Source organism: Sander vitreus, chromosome 3 (assembly GCF_031162955.1).
Source record: "Sander vitreus isolate 19-12246 chromosome 3, sanVit1, whole genome shotgun sequence".
Lineage (NCBI taxonomy): Eukaryota > Metazoa > Chordata > Actinopteri > Perciformes > Percidae > Sander > Sander vitreus.
This window is the reverse complement of record NC_135857.1, coordinates 25,737,647-25,749,331: the sequence shown is the minus strand read 5'-3', so window position 1 is coordinate 25,749,331 and position 11,685 is coordinate 25,737,647. Positions and strand designations below refer to the sequence as shown.

Genomic DNA, 11,685 nt, shown 5'->3' with positions numbered 1-11,685 from the left:
TTACTGTAAGCTAACTTATCTCGTTTCCTGTTACAGGTCATTTATGATCATCAGATGAAAAATTACACAGTTTCAAAAAAAGTTACATATACTTGTCACTTACAGTGTTACAGTTACATGTCACTCTAAATTACATGTAACGTGTAACTAGTTACTCCCCAACAATGTCAGCTGGGACTGTCCTTATTTCCAACCAGGACAGTTTTTTTTTACAAGAGGTTCTTTCAGCACCTTTCTTTATTTGAAAAAATAGCTTTAATCCAATTTGAGGATATTAAAGTGTAAATAATCTTTTTTTTTTAATTCAAGCCTAATTTTACTTTTATTCTACTAAAGGATTATTGACGGTTCCGTTTGTACCTTTAAAGTGTGTTGTTGTGGCAGATTTCAATAAGTACCTCAGCTAAGGAGGCTTTCAGTCCAGTGATTTTGTTTTCTTTTTGTCTGTTACTTAGCAGATATCTCAAAAACAATTTAACAAATTTGGTACAAATTTAAGCCTTGGGCCAAGACGGAACTGATTAGATTTGGTGCAGATAGCAGCCTGGATAGTGCTAATATGCAATCCTAAAAGAAAAATGTTTTGGGGCAGTTTATTTAACTCCTGGACTACTTGCATCATGACAGCATCATCAGCACAAGTTTGCAATTTTGAATTATTGCAAAACATTTAATTCAATCTTTACATGGTTTGGCACATAATGCATACAAAGTGTTTTGATTTGATTTTGAAATTGTAAACCATACATTTTCTTTTCTGTCATTGTTTGCTACATTCTTTTAGATATAGCCTGTTTTTTAAAAGACTAAAATTCCAGCGAAACTTTTAGTATTAACAACAACTTTATGGTTCATGGTTTTTCGGCTTTTGGCTTATCAGGGGATAGGTGCAGCCTATTTAATGGGGAACTCAAAGTGTGTTTACAGGTGTTAGAGATTGGAACAAGCCTTGTGTGGCTCTAGAGGGATCTGTGTGAAGTCTGATAAACATCCTCAAGTGATTTTACTTGAGTCAGCATCAGTTGGGCCTGAAGACTACAAGCTGAAAATGAAAAGAATTTGGGGGGGGTGGACTAGAAAGAAGTGAGCTTACCAGCTCTCTGTATAACGCTCCTCATCTGTGATTGAGGCGAGCCGCTAGAGGCTCAAGGTAACATTAGCCGCTAGTAGCATTAGAACTGTCGGGAGTGGAGTTGCATTGTGGGTAATGTAGGCACCAGGTTTTGACAGGGAAAAAGAATGTGTAGAATAAAAAGGACAATATCACTGTTTCTGCTGTTCGGTTTTCCATCCATTCATCTTCATCCGCTTATCCGGGGTCGGGTCGCGGGGATAGCAGCTCCAGCAGGGGACCCCAAACTTCCCTTTCCCGGGCCACATTAACCAGCTCCGACTGGGGGATCCCGAGGCGTTCCCAGGCCAGGTTAGAGATATAATCCCTCCACCTAGTCCTGGGTTTCCCCTGAGGCCTCCTCCCAGCTGGACGTGCCTGGAACACCTCCCTAGGGAGGCGCCCAGGGGGCATCCTTACCAGATGCCCGAACCACCTCAACTGGCTCCTTTCGACGCAAAGGAGCAGCGGCTCTACTCCGAGCTCCTCACGGATAACTGAGCTTCTCACCCTATCTCTAAGGGAGACGCCAGCTACCCTCCTGAGGAAACCTATTTCGGCCGCTTGTACCCTGGATCTTGTTCTTTCGGTCATGACCCAGCCTTCATGACCATAGGTGAGGGTAGGAACAAAAACTGACCGGTAGATTGAGAGCTTTGCCTTCTGGCTCAGCTCTCTTTTCGTCTAGCGGTGCGATAAATTGAATGTAATACCGCACCTGCTGTGCCGATTCTCCGACCAATCTCCCGCTCCATTGTCCCCTCACTCGCGAACAAGACCCCAAGGTACTTGAACTCCTTCACTTGGGGTAAGGACTCATTCCCTACCTGGAGAAGGCACTCCATCGGTTTCCTGCTGAGAACCATGGCCTCCGATTTAGAGGTGCTGATCCTCATCCCAGCCGCTTCACACTCATCCAGCTGAAGGTCACAGGCCGATGATGCCATCAGGACCACATCATCTGCAAAAAGCAGCGATGAGATCCCCAGCCCACCGAACTGCAACCCCTCTCCACCCCGACTACGCCTCGATATCCTGTCCATAAATACTACAAACAGGATTGGTGACAAAGCGCAGTCCTGGCGGAGGCCAACTCTCACCTGAAACGAGTCCGACTTACTGCCGAGAACCCGGACACAGCTCTCGCTTTGGTCATAAAGAGATTGGATGGCCCTGAGAAGGGACCCCCTCACCCTGTACTCCCGCAGCACCTCCCACAGTATCTCCCGGGGCACCCGGTCATACGCCTTCTCCAGATCCACAAAACACATGTAGACTGGTTGGGCATACTCCCAGGCTCCCTCCAGGATCCTTGCAGAGTAAAGATCTGGTCCGTTGTTCCACGACCAGGGACGGAATCCGCATTGTTCCTCTTCAACCTGAGATTCGACTATCGACCGAACCCTCCTTTCCAGCACCTTGGAGTAGACTTTACCGGGGAGGCTGAGAAGTGTGATACCCCTGTAATTGGCACACACCCTCTGGTCCCCCTTTTTAAAAAGGGGAACCACCACCCCGGTCTGCCACTCCTTAGGCACCGTCCCAGACTTCCACGCAATGTTGAAGAGGCGTGTCAACCAAGACAACCCCTCCACACCCAGAGCTTTAAGCATTTCTGGACGGATCTCATCACTTCCTGGGGCTTTGCCACTGTGGAGTTGTTTAACTACCTCAGCAACCTCCACCAGGGAAATTGACGACAATCCCCCATCATCCTCCAGCTCTGCCTCTACCATAGAGGGCGTATTAGCTCTCGCTCTCTCTCTCTAGGCGTATTATTATTGTTCGGTTTTGACCTTTGTTTTTACTGTCCATCGAGAGTCTGACAAGGCTAAATTAGTTGCACTGCACTGTTTTTGTGAGGTTGGTGTTTGCCAGCACTGTAGCTTTGTGCAGTGTGTAGCTGAATTTTTGTCTGTCCTGTATCTACCGTCTGTATAGCAAAATGACCTTGTCTGCACTCAGCAGGAAGACACTAGAGAGGAGTGATTAACAGGAGAGAGACACAGAGAAGAGAGAGAAGTGCGAAAGAAAGATGGGAATTAACCAAAAAAGAACTGTAGCGAGAGATGGGCAGAGTGTGAAGTTAAACATGCAACAACAACAAAACATCTGAAAAAAAGAGAAACAAGAGCAAGAGAGTGCAGAAAAGATTTTGTAAAAGACTGAGACGTGGAGAGGGAGGGAGGGTGGAGTGGAGGAGTGACTCACCACACATCTTTTATTTTTTTTCTTCCTCTTCTCCCCACAGGCAATCTGGAGGTGCAGTCATCAAGAACAGGTAAGATGGGGGTTGAGGGATGGGAGGGAATAGGGAGGGAGGGAGGACCAAAGAGAAGAATATTACGCTGAATGTTAATCAAACTCACACTTGTACAGGTGAGAAGATACAGTGCATACATTGTCCTCACATTGAAAAATGTTTTACTGTACTGCATGTGTGCGACTGTGTGTGGTTTTTACAGTGTGTAGTTGCCAGCTCATCTGCTGTGACCCAGGTTAATAGGACTGCACCTACATGCACACACACACACACACACACACACACACACACACACACACACACACACACACACACACACACACACACACACACACACACAAACACACACAAACCAGTCCATGACACCAGTCCCTCTTTTGACTAACATGTAAACACACACAAAAACATGCCGTGGTTTTGGCATCCTATTCCCCCGCTAATGTTGGACTGTACTCCATCTTCGTCCTTCACCTTTGACCCCCTCACACCCTCCTTCTTTCTATTCTCCCTCCTCTTCTTCAACTCTCTATTCTCTCTCAGTCTTGGTGAGGAGTTCTATAAGGAGGCCATTGAACACTGTCGCAGCTACAATGCCCGTCTGTGCGCCGAGCGCTCCATGCGTCTCCCCTTCCTGGACTCCCAGACCGGCGTGGCCCAGAGCAACTGCTACATCTGGATGGAGAAGAACCACCGCGGACCAGGTGTGTGTCTCTCTGTATGTGAGGTGTGTGTGTTGATACCTTGTCTGAATAAAGTGGCAAGTAGCTTGCTAAAGCTTGACGAGCTCTTTAGAGCACTCTTCTTTGTCGGTGTGTGCATTGTTTACCAGCTGTTGTGCTACACAAATGATTTTCTCCAGTCATTTGTCCCGCAGCTTCCTTCCTTCCTCTGCCCTGCTTGTTTCCGTCTCATTTTCCTTCCTCTACCCTCTCTCTCATTTCCTCCCCCTCTTTTCCAGGCGTCCTACCTTTCATACCTGAACTTTTTTTTATACTTTCCCCAATGGGTGTTTTTCTCATCGCTTTTTCTTTCTCTGTAACATCAGTGTACTTTGGCAGTGAATCAGACACCCCTGTAGGCAATGATACGCCGCTGGCACCAACTATTCCAGAGAGAATGCACTTGTGTGTGTGTGTGTGTGTGTGTGTGTGTGTGTGTGTGTGTGTGTGTGTGTGTGTGTGTGCGCGTGTGCGTGTGTATGTGTGCACTTCTGCATGATGATTTCAGGTTGTCGGGCTTTGCCTGGTGTCTGCCAGTACAATTCTTTTGTTTGCTAGTTAATTTTTAGTCATAACTTGATTTGCACAGAATAGTAATTAATTAAATTGAAAAATGAATTGATTAACATTCTGTATGTGTTTAAAATGTAAGGTTTATTTCTATTTGGTACTTTGTTTAATGGCTGATTATTTTACAAAACCAACAAAAAGTAGTTTATATTTAAAACACATATAAATAAATAATATAACTTTTTTGGTTTGGAAACACAGACAACATGTACAGACAACTGTTTACACCACAGCCATTTATATTCTTAGCTATGCTACAGTCTAGACTATTAGATGGATTAAGATAACATTTTGTTTAGACATTCGTGGTCCCCAGCGGATGAAAATCTGACTCTCCCTATAGCGCCACCTGCAGGTTGACATTAGTGGTTCAGAGTCAACCTATTGGATGAATTTCCATGAAATTTGGTTGGTGATCAAATATTTGAAAATACCTGAAAAACAAATGTCATTCCCATCATCTGTACAGTACATGTAAATGTGAATGTGTTAGCATTTAGCTCAAACTTGCCTGCTGTGCCTACATGTAGACATCAATTTATCCAATCCAGTTTTTGTTCATGCACTACTTAATGTAAGAATCATGGCAGTGTGTTCTATAACTGAGCTGTGTATTCTCTGTGTTTCAGGTCACGCTCCAGGTCAGTTGTACACATATCCTGCTCGCTGCTGGCGAAAGAAGAGACGGCTAAACATCCTGGAGGACCCACGGCTTGTACCGATCGAGTTTAAGATCGGTAATTAAGGAGCAATTTTGATAACTTTTCCCATTGACGGAATTGTGAGATCGGTGTATCCACTGGGTGCATATTGATAATTGTAAATTAAGGCTGGGAAGGTCTTATCTTTATTCCACATCGTCTGACAGTATCACATATGCCGTGTATTCTGTATTTGCTTGTGCAGCTATCATTGAAGCTATATTATTTTAAAAACATGTAGTTCCCTGAAATTCAGCAATTTGTGGTTTTTGAAAATTGGGAATTTAAAATGAAGTTCTGTGGATTTGAGCAATGTTTGGCTGCTTATTGTGCTTTTGTAGTACTTGGCCCACTAGCGAGCTGGGGTTAAGATGTACCTTGCTCCTCTAAATTCAAGAGGTCAGAAAATATCCCCACCTCCACTTTTCTTCTACCTTTAAAATAACACTTAATGGCTCATGGCTTTGTGTCATTTCTGAGCTTTGTCTTTGTATCACAATTTAAAAAAAAGTTTTATGTATATTCATAGTTTTTAGTTAAACACTATATAGCAAGTGGTTATATGAAGAGAAAACATCTGTAGAGAAATTGTGGACACTTCCCACAAGCAATACAAAATTGTGTGATATTTTAGACAAATTGCAGAAGATCACTTCAGTGTTTTTACTGCAGAAGCTGAAGTCCTTGTGAAATCGTGTTTCCTCTGGGCACTGTCAGCTCAACTGAGCATGTCAGCATGAATGTGAAATCTCTGCTGTTTTCTGATTGTAATTGTCTCATTCTCTAGACTACGAGGCTTCTCTAAAGAAGGAGGGGGGTATCCCAGATGGTCCTGTGTTGGAGTCACTGCTCGCCGGGGAAACCCTGGACAAGAAGGTAGAAACCAAGGAGGAAGAGCCAATGAGCGAGTGTCAGGTGAGACTCTCGTTTCTCTTTCTTCCCTCTCTCATTTTCTCTCTCTCTCTCTTCTGTACTTTGTTGTTTCTCTGTTTTCTGTTCTCTGATCTCTTTGTTGCTTGAAGCAGTTGCTCTCGAACTCAGATGAACAGCTAATCAATCAGCAGTTGAGTGAATGGCCCTCACAGTGGCCCTTTGAGAGATAGAGAAGTATTTAGGGCCTATAATCCAGGGTTTCCTCTGACTCCAGCCCAGCTCGGGACTCACCAGGCCAGGCATTACTTCAACACTGCCCCATCATAGCTCCATGTGCACACTCAACGCTTCCCTTGTTATGCTTATCTTTGTCAGATTTTTATGACTCAGTATCAGAGATCAGAATGTCATGTATTATGGGAAATGAAGAATCCAGTGTTTTTGAAGCTTGACCCATGATTATTATTCTTAATGTACCCCTTGTGAATCCCCTAACTAATAGAAGTGCAATAATAACTTGCATGGTATACCCCTTTATTTGATTGTTGAGGGGAAAAGGAAAGAAAATAGAGTAAAAGTAAAGGTAAGGAAATGAAACTTACTAACCTGTCTGACATTCCATCTCTCTCTGTCTGTCTCTCTCTCTATCTCTTTCTTTTTCTCTCTCTGTGTGTCTCATCCGTAGAAACTGCTGGTTGGGGATTTCCCTCATGAGCTGGAGGTGGACGAGATGGAGGAAGATGTACCAAAGCGCAAGAACCGTACCAAAGCACGGGTAAGACATCAATGACATTTCATGAATCATCTCTTTTTTCCCTGGTCATTTTATACTGAACTAACAAGCCACAAAATAAGGCTGTCAGTATAGAAGAGTGAAACTAGGGAAGCAAGTCTGCAAACTGTGATGTGAAAGTTTAGTATCCTGTCTGTCAGACACAGAGCAATAAAAGTTCTGATGATTACATTATACTATAAAATGACAGCCCATAAGTTATCCTCCTGGTGTCAAATGAATATTACAAGGATTAAACTAAAGCTTTAATACCAATACATACATAAAGAAATTGTACTAGTCTAATTGCATCTACAGAAATGGCACTTTGGCAATTCCCAGTCTGAGGTTATGATAGATATAATTTATTGTATTTTATTTAGTGAGTTTGACTTATCTATATCCGGAATCTGTAAAATGTCATCTGACATTATGGAGAATAAATGCAATTAGATCCAGAGATTTAAATCGTGCTGGGACAACCTTACAACTTTGATTAGATCAGACAGGTTTTTTCCAGTCTTTTTGGGCGTCTTATGGGAAGATAATCAAGTGTTAACAATGTATTCTGAAAATCATCACATACACATACTCACACAGACACCAGGGTTGCTAATTGGAGCAGTTGCTCCCCTGCTAGGTGTCATCAGCCCCCTCCTGCTGGAAGTGGTGCTTTACACTGAGAGCAGATGATTAGAATGCAAACGTGTGTGTGTGTGTGTGTGTGTGTGTGTGTGTGTGTGTGTGTGTGTGTGTGTGTGTGTGTGTGTGTGTGTGTGTGTGTGTCTGTGTGTGTGTATGTATGTGTGTGTGTGTGTGTGTGTGTATAGACACTCAAACACACAAGTGAGGAGTGTGCTGTTACACTCTTTTTATTATGTACTGGATGTGTGTGCATGCAGGACTTGTGTGGAAGTTCAAACTTTTTGTTTGTATCTTATGTACATGTGTAATTTTGCATGTGGCTGTCCGAGTTCTCACGCGTGTGTGTGTGTGTTTGTGTGTTCATGCGTGTGTGTGTGTGTGTGGTCTCTGCAGGCCTACGGTGTCGGGGGCATGAGAAAGAGACAAGAGCCAGCTGCTATTGAAGACAGAGACAAGCCTTACGTCTGTGACAGTGAGCGTCAAACATGATTTCTTTATCCCTGTTTCTCCTTACTCTTTTATGCTAAACGTACACACTCAGAAAACTAGTTTTATACACTGTGTGTGTGTGTGTGTGTGTGTTACAGTCTGTGGAAAGCGCTATAAGAACCGCCCAGGGCTGAGTTACCATTACACTCACACACACCTGGCAGATGAAGAGGGAGAAGAAGACTCGGAGCGACACACACTACCCTTCCAGCGCAAGAACAACCATAAGCGTGAGTCTGCTGTCTGAATATTAAACTCATAATTGTTTAGTTGTCCATGATCATCCATTATTTACTTCATGTGGAGTGTTTAGCAGTTTCAGGGTCATTCAACAAACCTTAAAAACCATAATATTATCAAGAACTATTGATCGTCCTAGATTTCCTCTTGCAGCATTATTGATAGTTACAGTGCTGACTAAGCCAAATCCAAAGTGTACACTTGTGTAGATGAAGGATAAAATGTATCCCAGTGGAGTACTGAGTTTGGCTGGCTTCCTCAGCTCTCACTAATTTGCTTTTCAGACTGACGCAGTGACACAGGTTAAAACTGTGATTGTGGTCGATCAAAATGGGTCGCCATGAATCATCTGACTTGGCTTCTTGACACAACTCGACCTGGGTTAAACAAAGGTCTGACACTGGCTTTGGTGAACAGGCGAAAAGTCTCAAAAGGACTGAGAGAAAGTGGAGTAAACTTTATAGATAGTGGCATAATGCAATTCTGGGTATTTCTATTGTTTTGCAGTGATGTGTGTATGCAGCTGCAGTTGCAGATGGGAGCTTCTGTAAAAACAATGACAACAAGGATTAACCCTAATATGAATGGGGACAAACAGCTCAAACATGCATTGAGTAGACCTGCCTCATAGTTTATTGGTGTTTTAAGCCCCCAACGTCACTAGGATTAGGCAATGGTTATGGTTATGGTTAGGGTTAAGGTTAGGGTTAGGTGCCTGAAGTCAACGGTCGCAGCGCTGCATGGAAGGAGGCGTTGGGGGCTTAAAACACTATCACTGCATCATATGTGCATCTCCTGCATTAAAAGGGTTTTTACTCTGTTGGAGGCTGATTGTCACACTTCTGCCTGTTTTTCTGTGTCGATAGCCAGAATACGTGACTCCAAGTGTATTTAAGGTTGCACAGAACACCTGGATATTTGCATGGTTGCCCCAAGGCTAACTTAGCCCAAGGGTAATTTTGGTTGTCAGTCGGCGTCCTTCCCCACTGGACCATCTCCAAGGCCAAGGGTAATTTTAGCTCTTTTTACAATGTAGCATTTAACCTTTTACTGTCTGGGTTTCTGTAGCCCATGGCTAAATTCACCGTCAGACCTCTTGTGTTAAAGGTCTGGCAGTCAGTTAGAATGCAGAATCAGCAGCCAACAAGCACAGAGAATCATATAGATCTTAGCCTTGATGATAATGCATAGGAAAATAATGAGATAACTATTTACATGCAGTAGAAAGACAAGTGGTGGCAAGCATACTGAAGTACTCACTTCACATTACAGCAACAATGTTCAGCATTTCTCTTACTCTGAAAATGTAAAGGTGAACACCATTCTGGTGTTTATATCAGTCATGACATATCTGAGTTAATGTAACAGTTCAGACCGTTTCAACATGTATGCTTTCAAAGATACATCATCTCAATGAGGGAACAAACAGCTCTTCAATCAACACTCATCCGCTCTTAAGAAACTGTCAGTGAACAAACACCAGTCAAACACTCTGGTAAATTACCATCACACACTACATTTATATTTCAACGTCTATTGTACAGTCTGTACCTTTCAACAGACAGTGAAGGTACAGTATGTATTTTGATGCAAAAATGCAGGGGCACAGATGTTTGTCATGAAGTGGCATATCATACATACATACAATTAATAATACAATAAAAAACGTAATTTAAGCAATGCTAGCATATATTATATATATTAATTGCAATGTTGGTTGTTTGTGCGGTCAACCACTTTGGTCCAGACTGAAATATCTTAAGAATTATTGAATGGATTACCATGAAATTTTGTACGGACATTCATGGTCCCCAGAAGATAAATACTTATGACTTTCGTGATCCCCTGAGGTTTCCTCTAGCACCAGTATGAAGGTCACCTTAATATTTTTGAGTGAAATGTCTTGACTATTGGATGGATTGCACTTACATTTTGTACAAAAAGTAATGTCCCCAAATTACATTTTGTCAGTACTTTATTTTATGACCAAATATTGACAAAACAAATGACATTACACTCAGCCTCAGCAGTACATTGTGTTTTGTGTTTAATTAGCAAATGTTAGCATGGTACATTATCTCAATGATGGGAACAAACAGCTCTTCAACCAGTTCTCTTTAAACACTCATCAGCTCTAAATAACTATCAGTGAAGAAGACTCTGGGAAATTACATGATCACTCTACATTTAAATTTGAGATGTATACATGTAGACAGTAGACCATTTGTTCATTTCTAACAGGTTGGACGGTTCGTTTCGATCATCCGTTACCAGTGAACGGCCTCATTAACGACACTTGTCGTTCTATATTTTTAATCCCCCCCAGCTATATAGTTTATCTATCAGATAAATCGCAATTACAAATCTATCTGCTACTTCAGCACCACGGACAGTGCCTTGGATTTATCAATACAACCTTCAGTTCCAATGCCGGGTGTAGTGTTTCTTATATGAAGCAAGGCAGAAAGTAAGGCTATGGAGGTTGTGGTATAGCATTTTAGACTTTCATGAAGGAGACAGAGCTACAATTTTTGTTTAGTTTTTATTAACTATAACCATGATCTTTCTCTAACCTTAACTGGTTGTTTTTGTTGCTTCACCTTAACAGTTACAGTAAAACATTTAAAAGTATCAGGATTACGTTTTTATAATACAATATATGAGTAACTGTATTTGTTACAATTACAGTTTGAATTGGTGGTATTCTGAATACAGTTAATGTCTTTAAAAAGAGATGGCTTGTAGGGATTAGACTACTTTATTACCACAGCCAAGGAGGTTGTGTTTTTGGTTCGGTTTGTTTGTTGGCTTGTTTGTCAGCAGGATTATGGAAAATTTAGGGACCGTTCGGTATTTATGGAATGGACCACTGGAGGAAAATAGGGGAGGGTCGTGTCTTTTTATTCTTTGTTGATGGGAGGGTCATCTAAGTTGTTTTAGTGTAGGGGGGAGGGTCACCCAACTTTTGTATTCATGACAACAGCAACATTTCAAAGTGGCTTGTTTGTTGCATATTTATCCATGTAGCTCCATGTAGCTCTCTCAGTCTCTCAGTCGGCCCCTATCGCTAGCAGATGGGTCCCTCCTTGTTTAGTCAGCCAGACCGTGGGCCCAGACCCAGACAAATGAGCTCAGCAAGCTGATTTTGAAGTATTCCAAAAGTAATTTAGTATTTAGAATATGTTACTTAATTTGGGTAATCTAATGAAATATTTTAGAAATTACCTTTTAGGGCATGTATTCAGTAATCTGTAGTGGAATACCCTCCAAAGACTGCTTTTAACATAGTGTTTTTGCATTGG

General features: G+C 42.2%; 1 protein-coding gene across 1 annotated transcript in view; it reads left to right on the top strand.

The window, feature by feature from the left end:
- dpf1 (double PHD fingers 1) overlaps positions 1-11,685 on the top strand; it is a 39,386-nt gene that overhangs the window by 10,458 nt on the left and 17,243 nt on the right. Inside the window, exons 2-8 of the mRNA XM_078246690.1 lie at positions 3,363-3,392; positions 3,915-4,075; positions 5,293-5,400; positions 6,152-6,279; positions 6,923-7,012; positions 8,048-8,126; positions 8,242-8,373. Coding sequence (XP_078102816.1) covers positions 3,363-3,392; positions 3,915-4,075; positions 5,293-5,400; positions 6,152-6,279; positions 6,923-7,012; positions 8,048-8,126; positions 8,242-8,373 — 728 coding nt within the window. The remainder of the gene's footprint in view (positions 1-3,362; positions 3,393-3,914; positions 4,076-5,292; positions 5,401-6,151; positions 6,280-6,922; positions 7,013-8,047; positions 8,127-8,241; positions 8,374-11,685) is intronic.